General features: G+C 35.1%; 1 protein-coding gene across 2 annotated transcripts in view; it reads left to right on the forward strand.

The window, feature by feature from the left end:
• Positions 1–27,442, forward strand: part of Dop1R1 (Dopamine 1-like receptor 1) — a 116,133-nt gene that overhangs the window by 51,913 nt on the left and 36,778 nt on the right. For both annotated transcript variants that reach the window (XM_036378456.2, XM_036378457.2), the window contains exon 4: positions 12,926–13,055. In XM_036378456.2, coding sequence (XP_036234349.1) covers positions 12,926–13,055 — 130 coding nt within the window. The remainder of the gene's footprint in view (positions 1–12,925; positions 13,056–27,442) is intronic.

Below are 27,442 nucleotides of genomic sequence, written 5' to 3' on the forward strand. Positions count from 1 at the left end.
TAATTAAAACGGAAATGCAAACGAAAATTGGAAAGTGATTGCTAAAATAAAATGAAAATTTCTGTTAACTTTACTTTTATTCCTTCCATTTCTGTATACCGAAATATGCCGTTAGTTTCTCCAATAGTCACTTTTTTGACAAAATGTTACGAACGATATTCAAAACTACTTCATTGTTGCTTGTTGTTGGCAAAACACAATAGAAGCATTCACATTTAGTAAGGACGTTTTACGATACATTTCATTCAAAGTATTGCATTTCCTCAAGAAGAGAAGTCAAAATGAGACGCACAAAGAAAGACTAAATCAAAAGTGCTAATACTAGTAAATTCAATTATCACCGAACAAATATTCGGGTAGCTTTGAAGTATTTCACTAAAGTTAATCAATGATAAAGTACTTGCAAGAGCCAAAAGAAAAACAGGCAAGTGAGAAAAATCGTTAAAAATCGACAAGCTCTAAAGAGATTCTTCAATTTGAAACATTTTTCATATAAAGAAAAATGGACACAAGCTTAATGTTCAGTTTTGTTTACGTAACAATTTTTTGTTTCACCTGAAACTATTCGAGTTAGATATACAAGTACAAGTATCTATATAAATTATCAGGATGGCGAGAGAAGTTGAAATCCGGGTGTCTGTCTGTCCATGCAAGCGATGTTACTTGGCACCCAACGGGGGCAACGATGACAAAGTGCGAGCCTTTTTCATTTTCCCTAATGTTTCTCTCATTCTTTTTCGCTGATTATTAAGATAAGGGAATTTTGAACAGATGATATCAAAATACACGGGATGCGAAAATTAAACCTGCTAAAAGTAGCTGACAAAGCAGTGCGAAACGAAATTTGAATTAACGACACAAATACTTTTGAATAATGTGCAGATAAAGTTTTCTTTCTATTCTTTGTTATAAATGTGCAATTTTTGCACATTAAAACGTTAATCATATAATGATGATATTTGATTATGAGTTGTATTGTTTCTTTGTTATAGTTTTTTTTAATGGCTGTGTATGCGTGATATAGATATAATCGGCATACGAGCATCTTAAAATAATATCGAAATGCAAAACGAAAAAAGATAATTTTTAAAATAGTCAATATATTTTCATTCGACAGTGGCATGTTTGAAAAATTTCATGTCATTCTTGACGGCGGTCGGCATTGCAGATGGGTGTAATTGGACCACTGTCACGCCCACAAAACACCATTATACGAAAACCTATAAAGTGCCTTAAGTAAGCACTGAAATAAGATACGCAACATTTGGAACAGAGAGCCGTAGTAGCAAGGGACATCTGTGGACAAAATATTTATAAAAGGGGCATGGCACGGCCCCTAAATGGTTAAATGTACATATCTTTCAAACCGCTAAAGCTGAATCAACCAAACTTGCTGAGAAGAAGTCCCTTTAGCACCATTACATTCACTGTGAAAGTAACCACGCCCACTCTTCATATAACGGTTGTGTTGAAAACTATTAAAAGTGCGATAACTCATTGAATAACTGAAGCACAACCATTAAATTTCATATTCAACTTAGATGGTAGAGGGGTTTTATAGAAGCAGGTGTAAAAATTGGCAACGAGCGTGTCACCGCCCATCTTTAGGTGAAATCCTATACCTCAAAAGCTTCTTGACCAATTTCAACCAAATTTGATGTGTTTTTAACAAAACATTTATATTATACAAGGATGACAACCACGCCTACTTCCCATACAACAAACTTTTAAATTCCATCTGATTCTTTCACTTTAAGGTATACAAATCAAACATCAATGACGTAAATAAAAAGGTTCCCGTTTTGGAACTTTGAATAAAGTAACTGGAAATGAAATTTCCGAAAAATAGAGAACGCCTGTTAATCCACGTGAGACTGTGGGACACCTCACGGGAATGTTTGACGCGGTTTTTAAGCCAATCGATACATAGTTTTAACTCTAGGCACCAGAGGCCAAGGAACAATCGAAGCTTTGAACATCACCCACATTTGTGCGAAAAAGATGAGAGCAAAGACAAAAGTGACAATACTCTGTCTACACCTGCGTTGTCATCCCGCCCACATTGGTTGAATTGCACTTTCTTCCGTATTGTCCAAATTTAACCTCATTTGACCTCTTTTGTGATTCCAAACTTTATAAAGGCACTTACCACGTAGAACTTTTAGTTGAAGCGATTCTCGCTTTAAAGGAAACCTGCTTTGCAGAACTACTGAAACGTAACTTTCAGACGTATCAAAATAATCTTTGTTTATATTCACTACAAAAATTGTTGATGACTTTAAATATACATTATTATTATATACATGATATATTACTCATATACATACCATACATACCAACACATTTATTTGCTCGTAATAAGCTGTTCAACTTTTCCCAGTTATGTGAAGAGAAAAGATGTGAAAAATCGCATAAACATTTATTACTTTCCTAATATTACTAGTAAGAGCAACAGAAAATTATTTGCACTTCATGTCAACAGTAACAATGAATTTTAACGGATCCAAGGTAAGCGAATTTTTGAAAAGCAACTCGACAAAAGTTCAAGTATTTCATACTTTCCCGTGAACTCCCAAGGATAACGGCGCTTAATCCATATAAATACCTATGTTAGTGAATACATACGAGTGTGTATTCCATTAAATACGTATGTGTATGTGTTTATAGGTGTGCGTATTAACCATATTTCAGTTTATGCATCTGCCGCATAATGTGGCATAGCGCTGAAAGCAGAAGGGAAACAGTTGACGTTGACAGAATGAGCCCACGTAGCATGCGACCACACAGTCACTCAATTCCACAGCCGACTTGCCGCAGCACAATTCACTTATGCAGTCACTTTTCCTTTGCCCCTCTCTCGACAATCAATGTCAGCAGCATCAGCAAACCACCACACCGCGGCGACAGCAACAGCAGTGCCAACAACAACAACATCTACAGTGGTGATGGCAATGTTTTTCATGGGAAATTTCCGCAATTTGTGCAATGCAAATGAGCAACGGAAGGCAGCAGCGGAAAATCGCAAACGCGAGTATTTTCATATATACACACACCCACATGTATGAGTAAGTCTCTAGTTCATTCTAAGCCGAGCTTGCATAACTGTAAGTGTATTCGTGTGCCCTCGTGGTTTGGTAGAAAAAAGGTTACTTAGAAAAGAACCGCAACAAAATTTCATTATCTTTATTCCAAACAAACTACTGCTTTAAAATGAATTTAATTGCGCAAATAAAACAACAGCAAGTTCTGTATATTCCACTTCGACTTCTGCTGTGATTCTGTTGTCTGCGAGAATTATTTGAGAAACTAATATTGGTTCTCAAAATATGCGGCTGTCAACTGAGTCTTAACGCAACTTTTGTAGTATGTGCCACTACCGTAAAGAATATTCTTATCATAAAAGCGATGGGATTCACTTGAAGACTTTTTGAATAACTGCAATTTGAATTGAAACAAGAACCCTTCACAAATAAAACAAAATTCTTAGCTCAAGAACTTTAATCGGTTAGTTTGAATGGCAGCTATATGCTATAGTGACGCGATCTGAACAATTTATACGAATATTGAGCCGTTGCCTTGAACAATAATCGTTGCCAAATTTGGTGAAAATATATTGTAAAATTAAAAATTTTTCCATACGAGCACTTAATTCCTATTTTTTAGTTTGTATGGCAGCTATATGCTATAGTAGTCCGATATCAGCGGTTGTGACATGGAGAAAAAAAGGACGTTTGCAAAATTTCAGATCAATATCTCAAAAACTGCGGGACTAGTTCGCTTAGATACAGATGCTGATCATTTATACATATGTATATTTTGTACGGGCTCTGCGGTTTTCTTCTTGGTGCTATAAACTTCGTGCCAACCTTAATATGCCCTGTTCATGTACTAAAAAATATTTTGCTTGACGCAGAGATCCCGCTTCAAACAGAAAAACTCTATCCTTCTCTTGGATCACTAACCATTACTTTTTAAGTATTAAACGAAACGTATTCAACTTTTTATAACAAGTTAATTATTTCATATATTTCATGATTTCTGCGACCTCATTTAATCGAAGATTTTAAACATTAAAACTGACAATAGGCAACCTTTTGCTTCCAATTTGGGCTTTGAGCTTTTGCACGGATGGATCAACGGTCAAGTTGAAGGTTGTTTCAGACTACCAGACTACCGTAGAGTCTTTCAAGCAAAGATTTCAGTCATTACAGTAGCAGCAAATGTACTTTTCCGAAGTGCGGCTTATTTTGAGGAGGTGTGCATCCACACCGATAGCATAGCTGTTATACAGGCCTTTAGCTCGCTGACAGAGAGTAGGCTCGCCTAGCTTTGTCAATAAGTGATGGTCTTTTTTGAATCATACCTAGGAGTTTTGTGCATCCCAACGAACCGGCGTCCATAGCTGTCCAAGTTTGATTATCGTGGCTTCACGAAAAATCAGCCCGTTCACCTAACCCAACCTTAACTAATGACGCTGTTTGTTGGTAATATAACAATGATAAACATCAATTAGCCCTTCTTTTTTTTCAGTCCAAGTCGAACTGATTTTATAGTGAACTGTGGTGTGTACTTACCCTAAGAAAGGACAGTCTACATACACTTTAAGTGTGGAACTGCAGTTTAAAAGTTCTACAGTACAACCCTAACAAACTCTAGAGAACAAAGATAATATTTCACTAGTATTGAATAAAATAACACTAAAACAAAAAACTGAAATTTGGCATGACAACACATTCTCATTTTCTTAAGAGATCTAAGTTATTGCCTAAGATATACATAGGTGTGTAGAATATTTTCTTTATAAACGTCATAAAAATGGTAAGGAGCTAAAAGGCTATTTATCAACGTCATTGAAGAATGAGTAAAATATGTATTATCGTGCACATTTATGACGAAGATAAGAGGTTGAAAAAAACAACTTAATGAAATGAGAGATTGGCATGTTTTTGACCTATGCCAAGAATTAAAAAAAATAATAAACACATTATTTAAGCAGTCCTTGCATATACTTAATTTTAATGAAACAAACGGAATGAAGTACATTTTAATTTCGATGACTTGGTATTGTTCACATTTCTCGGTAATTGTGCAAAATGTTAATTACAAATCAACAGAAATTTTAATGCAAACAATTTTGTATAACATGCGCTTATCCATAGAATAAACTTTTTCAGAGCGAAAATTACTCACCAAAAATCAAATATAATACAAGATTTTAGAATTGACAAAATGGCCTTTAATGCCACAAAAAATCAAGAAAATAATATGCGAAAATCTCTTTTTAGGGCTTTCGAAAGGTATCCCGATTATTTATGAAAAGGGAAGCACACGTATATAAAAAAACACTTAAAAACAATTTTCTTACATATTCACGCAATTGTTTGTTCGTATGGTAGTTCTTCTCAGGAAGTGTGAAATTGTAAAAGAACATACTTGCAGAAAGAAGAACTTACTCATAACAAAGTTGTAACATTTAGTGAAGAAGATAAAACAAAACGAGCAAACTTTGTTTTACATAAAGAGATACGTGAGAAAGTTTGGATAAATATAAACAAACATTTTCATATATTTATTTGTGCAGTATATTTGACATACCATATTTATTACGGTGTCCGATATTCCCCAAGTGGATTGTTTTTCTTTTCAACAGCCGCTAAAGTTTCAGTTTTTGCGCCCAAAAAAAGATTCAACATAAACAAGCTCTCAATTTTCCATTTAAACCGGGCCTAATTTTTTTATTTCTTTTCTTGTTTCCATCAACATTGAATTAGAAAACGTAAAGTTCCAGGGGTAGCGTTAGTTCCAGAACAATAGAAATTGTTACATCTATCTTTAATATCAAGGAATAATATAACTTTGCCTCGGCTACTTCTAAGATAAAGTCCTAAAAAATGCAAAATGTCCTGACAAAAATGTTTTCGTTTCCGTTAACTAAGCGATATAAATATATGCAATAAGACTTTAAATACAAGTATGCAGTGAAATATTCGTGACATAAGTGAATGATCAGAACGATCGATTCCACCAGGAATACCACAACAAGGTTTGACGGCTTTTAATTCAGAATATAATATATTGTACATTTAAAGTGTTATGCATATACTTGTATGATATTTATGCTTCCTTCTATCGCTAAATGTACCAAAGTTGTGGGCGCCATATCCACCTACATATGTATATTTATACTAGGTAGAATTGTATAAGAAAAAAATTTAAAAAAAAAACTTAGCCAATTATGGTTATTATATACGGTTTGTTGCTTTATGTCCGAAAAAACACGCTGAATAAGCTAATCTCTCTAGTCTGTGAAGTGACAGCAATCTGAAGGAAATATTATTAATCCGGTCGAGATGTCAATTGCGACCTTACCATTTCTGCTTCGAAAGCATAATTGCAGTTTGATCTGGTTGCGAAAACATTGCATGTTAGTCGTTAATTGGAGTTTTTTTACGTGCCGCTATAAATTAAATGATTTTAGGCATGCAATTAGTTCGTCAGCAACAGTTGACCAAGGAATACCGTGAAGAGTCTGGCGAAAATCACCTGAAAACAGAATCATGGCTCCACTAAAAATGTTTTAGTTGCCACGTAAATATTTTAAAGGTTTGTCTAGTACCTCCAGCGACCTCTTGTGATCCATTGTGCATTCGTCCCAAATTATCCATTTGTATATCTGGAGAATCTTAGCCATAGCGCAATTTTTGTCGATGTTGTAAACGGGTGTCGTTGCATGTTTTGACATTACGAATTAAACGCTTTTGACAATTTTCTGTTTTTAGGCTATCAACATAGCCTTATATAATTGAATCATGATTCCAATATATAACAATCATAAAAATATTTCAATACAATGACAAAAATGCTTAACAACTATGACAACCTTAAAAACAGTATTATTATTATATTCTGTTCAGCTATATCGGTCCAGCCTTTTCGAGTTTTAGCAAAAAAAACCAACAGCAATTGGATGAACATTAGTTTGTATGGGAAAATAAAATTGTCGTTTGTAGTATTCCACGAATGATTCAAGACTAAAATTAGCCAAATCTGTTCAGCCTTTCTCTAGTTTGAGCAAGACTAACGAACAGCAATTCATTTTTATAAATATAAGATAATATATTTTTGGAACTTGGCACACAAGAAGGAGGAGCTTTTTCATAGAAAATTCTCAAGAAGAACAAATGATCTCATAGAAATTTGCTGCTACCTGAAGCCACCGCCGAAGCAAAAGCAAAACGGAAATATGCAACTAATGCAACCACAAAGTTCTTACATCTAGACCATCATGACCATCATCACCAAGAACCACATCCTTTGCATGAACACGAATACCATCTTCAGTCGAGTGTGACGAAAGTGCAAACAATCCGTTACTCAAGTCGTACGCCAACAACAAGTGCCTCATACGCAAATGTTGGTTTACGTTAGAACTCAAACACGTTTAAGTATTGAAGGCTAACATTTTCTAACATTTTTATACGCTTGTAACATGTTGGTACAGCGTATAAAAGATTTGTTCACCTAACGGTTATTTAAAATGCCCAGAAGTAATCGAAGTAGATATAATATATACATATACAATATATAAATGATCACAATCAATATCACAAAAATCACCAAAGCTATATTACTCAAAAAATAAACTCATACGAAGCAATCAATTCTACAACCAAGATGGATCGTGTGGTCTACAAAGGAGCCACTGTCAAAATTTTACTATGAACATGACACCACGCACATTGAGGTGAAATCCTAGGCCTCAGGAGCTACTTGATTAATTTCAACCAAATATGTTGCATAACATTAACCCATGAAAATGAGCGAAATCAGTCTACAACAACGCTTACTTCCCACATAAAACAATTTTAACTTTCATATGATTCTTTCACTTTATAGTCTATAAATCGAAAGCCAATAACGTTGTCGAAATGAGATCATAAATTCCTCCAGACACCAAATATGTTGACCCTAATGTTTTTAGATGACGTTTTACCGAAAAAATCGATCATTCTTGAGATTTATTATTGAAATTCAAAAAGAAAATGTTCCCGATTTTAATGTGTTCAATTGTGAAAATGAGTAAAGTCTGGTTAAGACTTCCCTTTGACTTATTATATAACACAAAGTTTGACTTTCGGTTAATTTTAACACATATACTGTCTAAAAAAATGAGTTATTTCAATTAAACTTAGAGAGCATCTTTTTGTGTTAAAAATATGTCGTGACACCAAAAATGGATAATATCATTTCAACAATACCAATAGCGCTTATGTGCCAAATATACGAATTTCAAATTTTCGGTTCGCTCATACTGCTTATACGGGCAAAGGAACAGGTGAATTTTAATTTTTTGCAGGTGGTGTACATTCGCTTATCGATATTCTGTTTTTCTTTTAATCGGACACATATGTTTAGCATGTGCCTGCATTAGGAGCCAATTTCGATTAGTAGATTGTTTTTGAAGAGGTTAGTCACGTTTTTGACTTTTAACAGAAATGGATCCAAGAATATGTATTAAATTTTGCGTTAAAAATGAAATAAAGTGCTCCAAGGCACTTGAAATGTTGATTGTGGCATTCGGTGAGCCCACTTTGTCTCAAAAACATGTTTATAAGTGGTACAAGCGCTTCACAGAAGGCCGAGAAGATGTTGATGACGATGACCAAGGGGCGACCACATCAACAAGCGAAGAAAACATCGAAACAATAAAAAAAATTATTCTTGAAATGCGTCGAATCATTATTAGGGAAGTTGCAGAGGATGTTGGTATATCAATCGGCTCATGCCATTCACTTTTCTCAAATGTTTTGGGCATGAAACGTGTCGCAGCGTAGTTTGTTCCGAAATTGCAAAATTTCGAGCAAAAGTAATGTCGCATTATTATCGCTCAGGCGCTGCTGAATGATGTCAAGAACGATCCGACAACTAATTAAAGGAAAGCATTTTGTGACAATTAATGAGATCAAGTCAGAATCAAAGAGAGAGCTGATGGCCGTACCGAAAAGCGCATGATAAATAAAAAAATAATTTTCAACAAAATTCAAAATTCACCTTTTCCTTTGAACACACCTCGTATGTAAGATATCTTAGGAAAATTTAGTGAACGTATAATGATAGAAAAAATCAATGAAATTAAATAGACAAGCTATCTTAAATATAATGTGGTTAAATGATAAATTTAATATAAAATTTTTCCAAAACCTGAAGGTATTCTCCGACTATGTTCCGTGCAAAACGCAAGAGTATAAAATTACGCCCGAACTTAGTCATTTCATACCTTTCAATATAAAGTTTCATATACGAGTGGTTAGGGTCGGCTGTGTACATATGTAAAGTCCATGCATCTACGACAGACCTACAAGGTGCGTTCCAAAGTAAACAGTAAAATAGTAACAAAGTAAACTCTACTGGCACCATCTATATGTCGACTAGGACGTTAGAATCTGCTATAATGTGCCGTCTCATCGATCGACGCTTGTGGCCGATTATTTGACCAAAAATCACATTTTAACAATCAACCACTCCCCGTATTCACCTGATATGTCACCGTGCGACTTCTACCTTTTCGGAAAAATGCTTTTGCCGATTAAAGGAAAGCGTTATGCCGACGTGGAGGCCATTCAAAAGGCTTGCACCGGCATACTGGCGGCCATACTTGGCAACGAGCTAAAACACTCGTGCGACATGCTTTTGGACCGTGCAAAAAGCTGTATTAAAGCAGAAGGAGACTATTTTGAATAAAATTAATTGATTTTGTCGATAAAACCATTTGTTCTGTCTTTTTTTTAAAAGTCCTGTTTACTTTGGAACGCGCCTTGTATTACATTCTGTTTCTCCTCCATTCACAGATTGTCGACGATATTATTGCAAAGCATATGCAAATATAATAAGAATTACACACATGTACCTATGTTTATTGAACATCGTTGCATCCTGTGGGCCAGAGTCAACTGTTTACTCTCAGCGCCACGAAGAGCTCTCGTGTACATCCATGTGTATATTTACTTTCACCTTTCAATTACCGGCGCAAGGACATAAAATCCTGTTTATTTTCACAAGCCAGCTTATTTTGTCATCATCAAGCAAGGAAGTCATTTATTACATTTACCACTAAAGAGTTTCTATATTTCTGCATATCCTCTCCCAATTTTCATTATTTCTTGTACTACTTTTACTTTTCACCTTCATGCCGGTATATAGTACAAGTGCATGATAAAGGATCGAAACTCGATTATGTCAGTATATAGGGCTGGCCACTTTTACTGATTTTTATTGCATTTTCTTTCTGCTCCACACGATTGCTCGATTTTTTATTTTTTTTTTTTTTTGCCTTTGCGATACATCAACAAGATTTTACCAGCTTTTTTCTTCTACTCCGCCAATGAATTGCAAATAACCTTATTTACTGGCTGTCCGTCTGCGCCGAGGGCAAGTGCTTTGTCATTCAAATAAGCGCACATAATTGCATATGTGTACCAGACACACACATGTACACAACCTTAATAATGTAACGGCGTTGTTTGCCTTGTCCTTATTGCTTAATTTATTTCCATTTTAAGCTCCTTTTTCAACTTGTTTAAAAAAGCTTCGTGTTTCTGTTTATATTTTGTCCATATCCGACCCCCTCATCTTAATTTTGTAAGTGAAACTCATTTCAAGGATTTAAAGGAAACAAATTAATATCGGCACTAATGAGGATATTGTGTAAAGCATATGTGCGTTGATAGTGGTTAACGAAAAGATACGTCTTTGTGAATGCATGTCCTCGAGCAGTGGTTGGCTTAAATGGAAAATTTTGATCCACGATAATATTGTTAGGCTTGTGAACCAATCATTTGGAAAACGGTTGATTGCTTCAATGAGTGCCGGCTTTCAGATTATCCAAATAATTGTTTCAAATGTTTAGAAATAATTAAATATTTTATATGTTATCAAACTTTGAAATGAAAGCAACTATTCAAGTAAAGTAATTCAAATCTGATCAGAGATAACCGGACATATTGAAATAAAATATGTTCGCTTGTCTGGTCAGGATTATCTAACACTGATTAGAATTGAGATTTAAACGAAAAAGCCTGTAAATTTATCTCTTTTGAGCTGTATGAATTTTTCTGTAGCTTTTTTCAGGTTAGGCGCCGGATCCTAATGGCAAACAGCAAAATATTATTAAGATATCTAAATAACTGGCTCATAAACCCACGGGGAAAAAACCATTATGTATGTTTTCTGAATATGATGGCTTAACAAAATTATGGAATGATTGTTATTACGGTAAAAAGGGAAGATATGCAGCGGTTTCCCTTCTACTGAGTAGAAAGCTTCCTCAATCCGTATGTTATTTCTATATCCTTCCTGATGTTTGGCAATCTCTTCTAATTTAAAAAACACTGAATGCATATAAAGGGTGCTATTTTAGACATGTGGTTTGGAAGATAAATAAAACAAATATCTTATAAAGAATATTTGATATTCGGGCAAGTGACCGCCGCGGCTGGCTGGTATAAATATTAGCCGCTCATCTAAAGTTTCCTTAAAAAACTTGATTGTTTCGTTGGCTGTATGGCATGTAGCACCGTCTTGTTGTAACCAAAGGTAGCCCACATCAGCATCATCCAATTCCGGTAAGAAAAAGCGTTCTCTTTGCGTTCGTTTGTAATATTATGGCCAGCTTCATTATTGAAGTAATATCGGCCAATGATTCCCTCCATAGGGCACACCAAACAGGACGCAACGGCATCTCAAAATGGCTTGTGAATTATCATCATTTGGGAAAATTGGGATGGACCCAATCTCTAAACGTGCGACGCGATTTATGTTCGTTCGGCTTAAATTTTTGCACGACTTGGATTTAGTAAGACATATTATTAATATACAAAAAGGTCAGGATGTTGAGATAAGATCTCCGGATGTCTCTTTGCCCGTCCGACCGTCTGTCTGTGCGTACGATAACTTGAGTACAAATTGAAGAATCTTCGGAAAATTCAAACTTGCAACACATGTGACTCCATTCCACTCTGTTGGTTAGTATTGCGGGTGAACGAAATCGGGTCATTGTCACGCCCACAAAACGCCTTTAAGCGAAAACTTTTGAAGTGCTATAACTAAGCCGCAAAGGATTCAAAACTGTAATTGGGGAGAGGCGATTACAGTGAGGTGTGACATCTGTGGTTTAAAGTATTTTAAAGTGGAGCCTAATCTGCCTTCTAACAGGTTTAGTTTACACGTCTCAAAAACCACTATAGCTATAACAACCAAACATACTGCAAGCATTTCCTTTTGACTTACTTGAAACAATATTTATAAACCCCATATTCCAATATGCGAAACCTCTCTAACAAAAAAAGTTGCATTAAAATTATATTCCTAAAATAATAAAGTATTGTCCGCTGTGTTATTTTGTTAAAAGAAAGATGATACTAACGAAGTTCAGTTTTTCGATCATTATCGATAAAAATTAGAGCCGACACTATTCATTATTAGTTTAATGATAGATTTTACAAACCGAGTTCATTTAAATTAAAAAGAAAAAGCTCTAATTTATTTCACATTTTCGTATTTTATGGCATACGATCCAATGTTGACCCAACTTCATGTGAAATACTGCCGGATGAGATTTTGAGAAGTGACAGGGTTAACGTTTGTATGTTATTTAGCTGTTATTTTTTACCGTAAGTTATAAAAGTGTGGTATTCCATGTTGTTTAAAATATTAGGAAAAATACCGTTAACAACTTTTCAGTTAATTATTTCACTTTATTATAAGATCCTTAAGAAAACGTTTGATATTAAAATAAAAAAAATGTTTCCTAGTTAATTAGTAAAAAAGTATAAGCCCGCATACATTCATATTCATATGAATTAATTGAATGTGATCTTTCTCCCAAACACAAAATGAATAATAAAATTGCCACTCTTTGGTTTTGCAGGCTATTGGATTTTCGGCGCACAATTTTGTGATACTTGGGTCGCTTTCGATGTGATGTGCTCAACGGCGTCCATTTTGAATTTATGCGCCATCTCAATGGACCGTTATATACACATAAAGGATCCGCTCAGGTAAGTGGCCAGCGGTGTGGCATCTGTACAAGATTTCGTGTGTGTGTGTGTGTACATTTGCAGGGGTGCAGAATGTAAATAATTTATAAACGAACAGTATGCCATGAAAAAGACCTTAAACAGCTTATGTAAGTACAACAACAAAAAACAACAACACAGTGACGATGGTGTTAAAAATGACAAACATGGACTTCCTGTTGAAAGTGCCGCCAACTAAGCTGGCTGGCCCATAAGGATACCTACTAGCTACAGTATATTGTGCTAATGTATGGCTGTAGGTGCAAATGGTGTTGTTTGTATGTGTATGTGTGTGTGAGAGTACGATACAAAGTGGCAATAACAGCGGCAATGTATTATTGGATCAACTGTAAATGTGACACAGAGAACTTTCGAAGGCAGGTGATATGACACAAATAATAGCAAACACATACACCATTCCATGCACACATACTTATGCAGTAGTCAGGAAGCACACATACACATATAGTATATTAATACAGCGAAAAATTGATTGAATAATTGCCAGTAGAACCCACCCCATTAAATGTCCAGCACAGTTTCTAGGCACATTAAATGTGGTATGGGTACAACAACAAAAGCATGCAGCATGATGACGCGAATGATGACACTGAACTGTTACTGAAAATAGTGGTGGTGGAGAAGGTGCGGGACAGAGCACCAGCGGGCATTCATGTATGACAATCCTATCCTATTTTTGGCTTTCGGTTATTGATTTTTCAAATGTGCAGGTGCGTAGAGCGGTGCGCGGGCAGGTTGTTGCAGCAAAGCAATATAATTTAACTACATACTTGTATAAATAGACGAGCGTAGCTATGTTCGTAAAAAACAAGATGCCTCAAAGACCCAAGTGTTATATGTACCGTTGTTTGGTCGAAGGTGCAGCTGTATGCAATTGGTAAAAGTTCAAGTCCTCTAACTTTAGCTCGCCTTGGGCACTCTGAGCGGTGCTTCCATGCATAAAATTATTATGATATATTATATAGAGTCATAAGTTGCTTAACTGTACAAATACAACAGGAGAATATAAGGAATTTTTATGATTTACGACTTGGATGGCAATCCATGATTGGGCACATGGCCGAATAACATTAAAAATCTCGGCTTGCACCCTCACTAAATATAAAGAATCTGAAAACGCGGTGATGTATGCTAGAAAAGGTCGAGAGGGTTGCAATCGTGACTATTATCATTAGGGTCATGACTTTAAATACTATGTGATTCTTAACTTTAAATAAATCCAACGCGACTTTTAGAACCAGATTTACTGACAGGAAATAATGGTTCATTAATCTATGTTGCATGTTCCCATAAATGGGAATATTTTTTGTAACCACATCCTACTATGCGAAACGAATGAAAAACCTTAGGTCTGTGGGAAAGAAATCATTGCATATAACATTTGGTAGCTAGACCAAGATATCAGCATGTTCTTCATTTTCAGAAATATACCGCACACTCACTAAGCGCCAAAGTCTTACCAAATGCTTCGAAGATAACCCTTAGTTATGGAGTTACGAGTATATGCCATAATTTTAATACTAAACCAGACTGGAAAGTACCGAAACAAAAAGCTTCCTTGTTTATCCTTACTGACCAATTTTTAAATTGATGCGCTTGCAAACCTGAACTTTTAGTAATCTCGAGCATAGGAATTATTTGAGAGGGGATATGGTTAATAATATGTTTTGATTTTAACTAAAATTCAAAAGAGCCGCTCGCCTAATTAGTAATGTGAAAATAAGGCGTGGCTGTGAGCGGTATTGTTATGGCAGTGGTAACGGTTACTTTTTTAGACGTGTGGTTTTTAATGAGGCAATACTTTTTCCGGAGTTGGTCTTTTTGACAGCTGTTACTTGATTTATATTCAGTTTGGTTTTTCATTTCATAATCAACAAACTTAGTCCGGAACAACATTAAAAACATCGTGCAAATTTCTTACCAAAATAGTAATTCGGCTCACGCAACGCGTCGCGCTATGCGTCCATTATTGATCGCCGAGCAGAGTCTGCCTCTGTGGGGCAGAGTATCGAAGAAGAACCGAATGTGTCCATCCGCCATCGCGAGCAACAATTGGAGCTGTTCCCATCCACTTTATGGAAGATTTTTCGAAACGATCGTGGTTTACGTGCTAACAAAATCCAACTCACACTCTAACATGACGCATTATCTCGCGTCGTTATTTATGATAAAAGAAATTAAACATTTAAATGTGTAGGTGAGCACTTCCCATTAAGATTATTTGAAGATGGTAATACATTTTTACTTGTATTTGCATTTAGGAAAAAAAATAAGTAGTATCAGTTCATACAAAATACAGAATGTTTACCCTATATATCGTGTTGTAAAGGGATAATGAGCTCATTGTAAATTATTCTATCAACTTCTGCGGAATATTTTAAGCCGTAAGTGTACACTAACCAACTCATTATTTGCAACAAAACAAAATTAAAAAATTACCACTGCACTCAATCGATTAATTATACTACACTCATGTGCTCAAATAGCTAATCACTTAAACATTAGGTGTTTGAGCACAAAAATAATCCCACTCGTGTAACTAATATGAATCAATTAGGAATCTGCGATTTGCCGTCACTGCACGCTAGCCATAACCAATGGTTTTCAACTAAATTATGGTGATTGTATTCTTTTTTGAGTTCATACAAATAATCTCTACACACACACCAACATGAAAGTACATTATTAGTTGGGAAATAAAAACGAAGCATTGTACAATCTCCTGCGAAAATCAAGCAAATATGCTGGTAAAGGTGTTAAACGGTCCTGTAATTTAGACAGATTTATTTGTGTTAAGCCCAAAATCGGAAAAAAAGCGCTGCCGATGCGTTTAACTCGAACAGCTGAGTGAGTGCGTTAGCGTCTGTATTTTGACACATCGACAGACATTCTCACCACATGTAAGTTCTACTATGTAACTAAACCAAAACATTCTCGGGGCTTTACGTAAAATTAAATGTTGTTGCAATTCACCTTGATACTTATCTAGTATCTTTGAGAGTTTCCAACACGTTTACCGACTTGGTCAACTTCGACCTTGTACACCATTGACCTTTACAATTACACTTGTAAACATATTTTGTTCATTTCAGACTATACATAGTGTACATGCTACCCAGCATAAAGTCTTATTAGTATTTAACTTAGGCTTTAGAAGAAATCAACACTTTTCATTTACCACTTTTCTGAAAGAGAGATTTCACAACAAACATTGCCTGAATTTTTAAATAGGTAATTTCAATGCTCGGTATTTTTCAGTTCTGAGCTCAAAATGGATAATTGAATATATCAATGTCACAATGAAAAGTTTATTAAGTTCTTAAATCAAGTTGATCTCTAATGTAAAACAAGTAAGGAAGGGCTAAGTTCGGATGTAACCGAACATTTTATACTCTCGCAAAGTCAAATAGTATACTCGTTTGAGATTTCTTTGTGGATTGACTGATATTTTCGGTAGAAGGTCAACTATAGGCACTGAGGTCCACATATTTAGTACTTAGGGGTTTGAACAGTTTTTGTTCGATTTAGACAATTTTTGGCCGCAAGGTGGCATACTTTAATTGCATTATTCACGCAAAGTTTTACCTCGATATAATCATTGTTACCTGATTTGCATAGTGGAAAGTGAAAGAATCAGATGGAATTGAAAATGGTGTTACATGGGAAGTAAGCGTGGTTGTAGTCCGATTTCGCCCATTTTCGCACTATGACATAGAAACATGAAAAGAACGTTACGCACCGAATTTGGTTGAAATCGGTTGAGCAGATCTCAAGAATTGGGTTTTCACCTAAAAGTGGGCTGTGCCACGCCCACTGACTAATTTTGAACGCGGTTCCTATAAAGCCAATTTATACCATCTCAGAGATAAAATGTCTCTGGCGTGTTTAGTGTTTGATTTATCGCGCTTTTAGTAGTTTTTAACAGTACCGTTATATGGGGAGTGGGCGGAGTTGCCACCCGATTTCAACAATTTTCACACCGTCGATAGAAGTGCTAAAAACATTTGCTTCTAGTGAATTTTGTTATTATAGCATTAGCGGTTTAGGAGATATGCACATTAAACCTATTAGAGGCGGGACCACGCCCACTTTTTAAAAAAGTTTTAACTGCAGATGCCCCTCCCTAATGTGATCCTGTGTACCAAATAACAGTCTTGTATCTTATTGCGGAGCTTAGTTATGGCAAGTTATTTGTTTTTGATTAATGGCGTTTTGTGGGCGTGGCAGTGGTCCGATTACGACCATCTGCAATACCAACCGTCTCACGGTACCAAGAAACATGTCTACCAAGTTTCATTAAGATATCTTAATTTTTACTCAAGTTAGAGCTTGCACGGACGGACGGACGGACAGACAGTCACCCGGATTTCAACTCGTCTCTTCATCCTGATCATTTATATATACATAACCCTATATCTAACTCGATTAGTTTTAGGTGATACAAACAACCGTTAGGTGAACAAAACTATTATACTCTGTAGCAACAGGTTGGAGAGTATAAAAAACGTGAATATTGCCGCAGAGCACGAATTTACTTTTCTTCACAAATTAAATTTTAACTATTAGTCTTGTTTCTCTAATTCGTATTGTTGGGTGTTTGTGGTTTCCAAACAATTTTGAGAGTATCCATTAACAATCTGCACGTGCAACCATCAAAGTTAGGCAAAGTAAACTAAATCGCGCCTATATTTCCCTTGCAACAACTAACTTTGACATTTACTGCGATACACGTTGTTTATATTATACCTCTGTTCTAACTGTGAAAAGCATACCAACTGACAAACAAACATTTATTGTTTCAATTTTCTTTCGCCTTTTCCTTTGGTCGCATTTTTTCGTCTTACCGCACGCACGGTTTAATCCGACTTACAGCGGATTTGTTGCGTGTAAATACGAGTTCATATGTATTTATGTGTGTGTGCAGAGATAAATCTGCATGAGCTCTTGCGAGCTGATTCTCTCACACACTTCAAGTGTTCATGTTGCGCGCAAGTATTATTCTTTATTCTTATCTTCGGCCTCTCAGTCCCTCGCAAAAATTGGAAGATACGTACATACTTATGTACATAAGTATGTAATTTATGTACTGCATTTGCTTTTGCGTCGTTATATAAATAGATAGCTCAGTTGCTTTTGGTTCTAGTTTGATTATTTACCTGCTTAGTCTTTATTTGCTTGCCATCTTGGCTCTTGTGTCGGGTAAAGATGCAGAGTCTGTGAAACAATCAGTGGTCAGTCGAGCAAACCGCCTACACAATTTTGTTGGACACAAAAAGACGTGTAACACTCTAACACACTCGAAAAAGTCTGCAAAAGCTGTATATAGTGTGAATATAGAGATAACCTTTTAAGTCCACTCAGCGAATTCAAATAAAAACGTAAGAGTTCCTGAAATAAATTAAAGCGTTTATTCGGCTTTATTAAATGTCTTCACTAAAGAATTATTATTATATGAGAATGAAAAAAAAAAGTTTACTTCGCGAAATCGATGATAATTATAATTAAAATAAATACATAAAATAATTGCTCATGAGTTTGAAGGTGCAAACGATAAGGATTTAAAAAAAATTGCAGAACCACTAAAGCAGCGTTACGTTGTCAAGCATTGAAAATATTAACCAAAATTTTGCGAGTCGATCCATAAGAGATGTTGAGAGCATCTGCTATCTCTGTGATGCCAACACGATGATTTTCATGTACTATTTTCTTAACTTTTTCGGTGTTAGCAACATTTCCATGCGCAAACTGAATGGTGTGTGCCACCCGAAGAAAGGCCGGCGATCCACACAACGCCTCCAAGTTTCGATGATTGGAAAAAGAGGTGGTAAAGGTGTATCGCTTCAGAAGGAGCATATTTTAAAGGCGACAAAATAAATATTTATGAAGATTAAAAAGATTAAAGATTAAAAACTTCTTATCCAGAAGTTTGATTAAACTAGCTCAATAAAACCAATTAGGGGGCGAAGGCAAATCCCCTTTAAAAAAGTTGTTAGTCCACTCCTCGCTACAGAAGATCGTACCAGACTACAGTTTTGAATCTTAATTAAGTGCTTAGTTATGACACTACATAGGCGATTACGCCTATCTGCAATATCGATCGCCCATGGGTGCCAGGGAATATCAAAATATCTCAATTTTTACTCAAATTATCGATTTCGCCGACAGACGGACGGACAGACAGACAGACATCTGGATTTTATCTCATCTCGTCATCCAATACAAACAACCATTAGGAGAACAAAACTGTTTTACTCTGTAACAATATGTTGCAAGAGTATAAAAACTTTTAAATGGTACATATTATTCAAAAGTATAGGTAATCAGTAGATAACAAAATAACTGATAGCTATTTACATAAATAATCGCTGAATAGCTATTTACATATGCTTGCACTATAACGGTAAACACATAAAACCACGCCCACTTGCGTACATTTCCACATTGTGTACCCATGCTTTCTACTAGCAATACGCACTATATATTCGGTCAAAATTTATGCAAACGAAATGCTTCCGGCTATTTGTTTGCCAAACGAGCAAAATTTTATGCAAATCCCAACTCGTTCAATATTTTATGCATTCCGTTAGACATTGCTGGCGTTTCAGCGATGTTAACCCAACAAAAACAGTTTCGCTTGGAATGCGCATATGTTGGCATTTCCAAATTACTCCAACAACAACAAAATTAATCAAATGTAGTAACCAAACAAATCAGTTCGGACATTCTCCAATAGTACAGTTATATGAGTATTTCTGTAATAATTGACAACTCACTTCTATTAGTATATAAAATGAATAATCAAACGATATATGCCTTCATTTTTGAAATGAAGTATTATTTGTTTGTCATAACCTAAATACCGTTAAATTTCCATCAATATTTTTATTTGTGTAAATAATATACAAATATTTCAATATTTCTGCTTGCAGCAATGAGTTAGGAAAAATATATGTGGAATACTAGCGTTACCTAATTATACTCTCGCAACCTGTTGCTACAGAGTATAATAGTTTTGTTCACCTAACGGTTTTTTGTATCACCTAAAACTAATCGAGTTAGATATAGGGTTAGATATATATAAATGATCAGGATGAAGAGACGAGTTGAAATCCGGGTGACTGCCTGTCCGTCCATCCGTCTGTCCGTCCGTGCAAGCTGTAACTTGAGTAAAAATTGAGATATCTTTATGAAACTTGGTAGGCATGTTTCTTGGTACCGTGAGACGGTTGGTATTGCAGATGGGCGTAATCAGACCACTGCCACGCCCACAAAACGCCATTTATCAAAAACAAATAAATTGCCATAACTAAGCTCCGCAATAAGATACAAGACTGTTATTTGGTACACAGGATTACATTAGGGAGGGGCATCTGCAGTTAAACTTTTTTCTTTTAAGTGGGCGTGGTCCCGCCGCTAATAGGTTTAATGTGCATATCTCGTAAACCGCTAAAGCTATAATAACAAAATTCACTGGAAGCAAATGTTTTTAGAACCTCTACCTACAATTTTATCTCTGGGATGGTATGAGATAACTTTATAGGAACCGCGTTCTTAACCGATTTCGACCAAATTCGGTGTATAACGTTCTTTTTATATTTCTATGGTATGGTGCGAAAATGGGCGAAATCGGATTACAACCATCCCTATTTTCCATATGCCACCATTTTCAATTCCATCTGATTCTTTCACTTTCCACTATGTATATCAAGCAACAATGATAATATCGGGGTAAAACTTTACGTGAATAATACGTTTAAAGTATGCCACCTTGTGACCAAAAATTGTCTAAATCGAACCAAAACTGTTCAAGCCTCTAAGTACTAAATATGTGGACCCCAGTGCCTATAGGTGACCTTCTACCGAAAATATCAGTCAACCCACAAGGAAATCTCAAACGAGTATACCATTTGACTTTGCGAGAGTATAAAATGTTCGGTTACATCCGAACTTGGCCCTTCCTTACTTGTTTTTATTAATTTTTGTCTGCCTGTGCTCAAGATCCTTGTTACAAACAAAAAAGCAAATTTAAATACTGCGAATGTTTACTACAAAACCAGTTAATTACTAATTAAAAGCACTGAAATTCTGTTTAAGATATTGCGTATACAATAACTGTTTGTCATGTTTTCTATAGTAAATCCTTCTTTCTAAGGTTTCCTCACTAAATATAATATTTCCAAGCCCATAGTGATCTTACATACTTGTAGTAAACATATACTACTATGTTTTTGCTGATGCAATCATAGACAAATATACGCATAATTTGAAAAATGTTACCGAATTATTGGTGGTATTGGTGGTGTATTTAAATACAAGTTGTTGAAAAGGTGGTATAAGCATTATAGAAAAACTGGAAACCGAGATGAATAACCAGAAGGACAAAGTAATCATGCAGGAATCAAAATTACATAGGTACTGTTCTTATTTTTGAGGAAAAACCACTGCTCAGTCAAAAAGTAGCTAAAAAGATTTTGTATAAAAAGGGATTAGACATATTTATCTCTAAATACAATACGATAGATATCAGACATCTGGCATTAAACGCAGCAGTACCGTAATCAAACTCTTACTTTCAAAAATACACATTGAAACAAGTAAGGAATGGCTAAGTTCAGGTGTATCCAAACATCTTATACTCTAGCAACCTGCAAAGAAACAAAGCCCGGGAAATTGATTGAGGTGCTGGCCAACCTTTATATAATATTAAAAAATGTTGCGAAAGAATTAAACATTCACTATTCGATGAGACCAATTCCATTGTAATTCAGCGCTAAACCACATAATTTTTAAGAAAACTTATCCATTTAATTTCCCTAAAATATCAACAATTTGACCAACCTAAACGGTTAAAAGTCAGGTGGAAAGACGGAAATTATTTTACAGGGTATATTGGCGATAGAGAAAGGGACGAGCTGATTGCATTAATTTTGCTTTGCTCAGGTATACTCCTGACTCAATTATATACGGTTGTATCGATACAAAGCGTGCTTTCTTTTACGAAAGAAGTGTATGTCTTCATAATGTCAAAAAAACTGTTTTATTTTTTTCTTGTTAATTTTCTGTTCACAATTTGATGACTGTGTGGTTTACAATCTATTCGTAATCAGCTATCACTCAAAGCACGCTTTTTCATTGGTTGAAATCTTTGAAAGATTTATATTTGAATCAAAGAATATAGATACTTTTCACAAATTGTTGATTTTGGGCTATCTTCACAACCTTTTATAACTAAATCATGGGTATACTTGAGAACATATTTTGAAGAAATTTTATAAATAAATAATACTCACTCACCGACATATTTGACATAAAACTTGTTAGAATAACGACAATCATTATAAGAAGTATATGAGACAGTGGGAGTGGAACATCACCAATCATATGGACTAAAGTTAGACGGGTGTTCGAAAATCCGGATATTATGGGGGTTTTATTCATTTTAGACACAAAGTTACACTGTTATGATTAAAACACGGTGCCACGCCCATTGTCCAATTTTTGTTTTTTCTGCTATAAAGCTTAACTGTGCCAGTCTAAATTCAAAACTCAACGTCTCTGACAAGTTTATTTAATGAGTTATCGCACTTTAAGTAGTTTATACAGTAACTTTATATGGTTTCATCAAGATATCTTAATTTTTACTAAAGTTTCTTGCACTGGCAGACGGACGAACGGACGGATTTCAACTCGTCTTTTCATCGTGATAATTTCTATATATATATATAACCCTATATCTAACTCGATAAGTTTTAGGTGATACAAACAACCGTTAGGTGAACAAAACTATTATACTCTGTAGCAACATGTTGCAAGAGTATAAAAAAGTTGCATTGTGTGGATGCAAACACAAACAATTTTATTGATCAACTCCTTGAGACGTGTTTGGCTAAGAAAACGACAAATATGTATTCAAATAATTGCTAAGCACCCCCAAAAGGTGCATTTTTATGGATGCTTCTTTGCTCATGGATTTTGAGTTTTGAATGCTTCACAGAAATCCTGAAAGCCGTTAGAGTGTTAAAGTTATATAAAAAGGGTTTATTCAAAACAGTTGAAATTCTTTACGGTAAAAATAACCTTGTTGGTTTAATGCAAGAAGACAATGATCAAAAACATAACATCACACTCTGTACTCAATTGAAAGAGAAAAACCATATTGTTACTTTAGATTGACCATCACAGCCACCAGACGCCAATCCAATAGAGAATGCCTTGGCTTTAGTGAAAGACAAAGCATTAAGAAAAAATTGCATTTGTTTCGTGGCAAGTTGTCATCAAAGATATCATGCTATAATAGACAACGCGGAAGATTGGAGCAAGTATTGAATCAACGTCAGCTATAACCAAACATATATTTTCTATTATTTCAAAATTTTACCCAATAAACGCTACTTACACTTTAGAAAACGAAAATGTTATTTTTTGAACGCACTGAATATCCACATATTTTCTTCTAAGGTCACAACTTTACTTGTTCTTCATAAAACCTTATTGGATATAGCTCCATCTCAAAACCTATGATGATATGCTGGTTTGTTGGATATAATAATTCCAAAAGCAAATAAACTAGAATTATATCTCTATGTCGCGGAAAGGACAGTATTCTTATATAACTATGCCAATTCTAAATTTGTCCAGTAATGCCACAAGTACTTCAGCTCTGTCCTGTATGAATATCGCTTAGCGCTGATCTGTACTTCGCAGTCAGAGACAATCTCTATCCACCCTTTATTCGAAGCTTCTGTAGAAAGAATACTTCATATCTTCCGCAGAGGTTTTAGCTACATGTGCAGTGGTCGACCTTGTCATATGTGTCCATTCCATATGTTTCGTTTTTAAACGCATAGATGTATATCATGCCGTATTTATTTGCTTTATATTAAGTGCTCATATTTGAATATTTTTTATACTTTAGCAGCGAAAACATAATCGATAGCTATAGTACTACTAAACTCATCCGAACGGCGCACTTACAAAGGAAGGAGAAATCAAATTTTCCTAGAAAATATAAAACGCCATTAAAATGCAAGTACACGCCTTAAAGTGTCCCACTTAAAAGTTCAAAAGGGTGTTTCTAAGAAATGTTTCGCCCGGAACACGTGAAAGTATTGTTTTAGCCTAAAAGGATGTCAGATAAAATGTCTATTAGTTTAAATTTGTCCCCTTTGGCTGGGAAGGTTATCATATTTATATTATATAAAATTTTCTTTTACAACCAAACCAATTAATTCACACCCTATTTCGTATTACAGAATTTGACGCGAGTCCACACTATGCTTTAACTCAAGAAAAAACACAGATCATTTGATTTATTTGCATGTCATAGTAATTCTCTTTCATACTGACTTTCCCTCTCGTACTCACTTGTACCCTCTCACTTAGTCAGGGCTTAAACATCCTGACGACGTTCTATAAAATTACAAGCACGAAATAGGTAAATGCGTCCTGAAGTCAACGATGTTACAAGTAAGAAAATGTAACTAGAGAAATACGAGCAGCAGTTCGAAAGGCACGGGAAGTCTGAGAAAAGCTCATTGGACTTTCTTATTTTTATTTTTTGTTCGTATCTGTTGTCGGCTCTTTTGTTGTGTTCATTGCCGTTATCCTCTTCTTTTGTTTTTGTTTAGTGTTGTTTGCGTAATTTTTTCACTCCTCACTTAATACTCTTTTAATTACACCCAATTTGGGACGCTTGAATCTTTAAATTATTTCCTACAATTAAATTAAACAGCCCACTGCACATACAATGAAGGCGCCAGTAGGCGCATAATGCGCCGAATAAAAGAAAATCTATTTACAGTAATTTGCACGAGACAGATTTTTATTACACCAATTTAAGCAGATTTAACAAATTGTGAAGGTGTGAAAGTGTTTCTGGAAAAAGGGTGCGCAGAATGTTGTTGCTTTCTCTAAATTTTGGTAAAGGTTTGCAGGAAAATCTCATTAGAAAATAGAAGTATTCCTGTTTGGATGCAAACATTATTTTTAGAATCAGAGAAAATTAGCCCACAGTAATAATAAAATAGCATAAATTAATTGACCGTACCTTAATTACTCGTACCAATTCACATTCTTTTAAATGATACGGAAAAAGGACTTGTGTTGGTAGAACTATTAACGAAATGCATGAGATATCCTCAATAATAATAGCCTCCTCTCTCTCTTCATCCGAACCATACTATTTAACTTATTCATACACTTTTTCAGCGCAGTTTATTTATTGCTTGCGTTAGAAGGCTTCACTGACAAAGTGTTTCATTCATACATTTTTAGTCTGATATTGTTTCCGGCTGGTTGGTTCGTTCCAAGAGAGAAGGAATTGTGCCCAAATTAAGTTTTAGTGATGGTCAGAAAGAAAATAATTATAGAATATAAAATATGTATTAAATTTAATTTTCGCTTTACATCAGCAGCACTTCTTTTGAAAACATCCGCTTCCTTTCATATCACAAGAAGTCTCCATATAGTGATAATGAAGTTTGCATTTACCTAAATTAAGTAAGTGAGTTATTCAAAAATATGAAATAAAATCAAATCTGAAAGTAACTACAATATTGCTTCATTATAGCGATTTTCTTAAAAATACTAAAGAACACTTCTAAGAAGAAGTACTTGGATTTTGTGCACCAGTCACCATGCAATAAAAAGTTGCTCATACGTCCCGCCGTTTACAGATTACTTATTAATATGTTATTAAATTATTGCCTCATGTTGAGAAATGAAATCCAAATAGAATTAATTTTATTTACAACAGTCCTGTACGATACCATTTCCTTTAGTACTTATTTATGTCAGCTTGCAGCTGCTCAATGGAATATTTTCTACTCAAAAACACTGAAAACTATGTAATATAATATATGTAAGTACATATGACGACGAATAGTCAACCAAAATTATGAAATTTTTCAAAAACGTCCACAAACACACACTAACAATATATGCATACATGCACGGTGTAGTAGTGGTAGTGGGTGCTTTGAAGGGTGTGCAGCAGCCCAGCTGAGCCACAACAAGTATGAGATTGTGGAGTGCAAGAATGCGTTGACAATGTGGAATATGCACACATGGGACCATCAGCAATTCCATCGCACTTTTGCATTGTTGAAGTATGTACAAACATACTTTGGTCCAACAGTAATGACCCTACAATGAGCAAGAGAAATATGTTTATAAGTATTTTTTGCAGGAATATGTGGGTGTAAATGTTTATGTGGACTCTCTTAAGTGAGTGCCCGGTTGTTTATTGTCGCGTGTCAATTTGATGACACTTGAAGGCACGATTTTGCCAAAAAACATGTGTCATAATATTCCGTTCATTTTGGTTTGTTGCTTTTGTTATACTTTGGCCGCTGCTGGTGTAAATTTATGCAAACCAACACGAAATTATTGTTAATTTACATACACACCATGTTCGAATTGACAAATGTTGCTCGCATGTGAACAAAAGGAAGTGCTTAACAAAAGAAAGACAAACTTTTTAAAGGCGCTATAGCTTAAGTAAGAGGAAGTAAGCGTTTGTGCCTGGGAGCAAGTAATGTTTTGTGCCCTGCAAGGAAAAGTTACTCAAAATATATGCTTATTTTATTAAAAATTATAGCTTATTTAGTTATTATCTCGTACAAGAGTTGTTTTTAAAAAAATTGGACTATCCACAAGTTTGCTTAATATTATATATTGTATTTAGTATACCGGTCTGTTTCAATAACAGCTGTATGCTATAGTGCTCCGCTCTAACCAATATGGCCAGAGTATATAGCATTGTTTCAGATAATAATCCGTGTCAAATTTCGTGAACTAAAAAAGTTTTCCATACAAAGTGGTCTATAGGATATCCTATAGTAGTTCAAAATGGGCAGTTCTGAACAATGAGATGATTTCAGAACGATATTTAAAAAACTTAGGGACTAGTTCGCGTTTATACAGTCAGACGGACATGGCTAAATCGACTCCGTCACGCTGATCATTTATACTTTATAGGGCGTCCGACGTTCTTTCTAAGTGTTACAAACTTCGCGGCAAACTCAATATTTCCTATTCAGGGTATAAAAATAATATCCAATGTCTTTAAAGTTTACTTATTAATGTCTTCGGATAGTGGGAAGTGGGTTTGAACTGAACTGAACGACTATTTTCATGCCTTGATGCCTTGTTTCGGTAGGAAGCGATTTGCGTTTATAATTGTACTGAATTTTGGTTTCCAGACTCCAAGTTATTCAATGTTTACATACCGACATAACAGATCGCACACCCTGTGTTATAACTGGCTATCTATTTAATTAGTCAAAATCAGTTTTGATATCTGATATTCGAATGATGGAATTTGAGTGTCTTCTTCATAAGATCAACCA

This window comes from Bactrocera oleae, chromosome 2, assembly GCF_042242935.1.
Source record: "Bactrocera oleae isolate idBacOlea1 chromosome 2, idBacOlea1, whole genome shotgun sequence".
In the NCBI taxonomy this organism is placed as follows: Eukaryota; Metazoa; Arthropoda; class Insecta; order Diptera; family Tephritidae; genus Bactrocera; species Bactrocera oleae.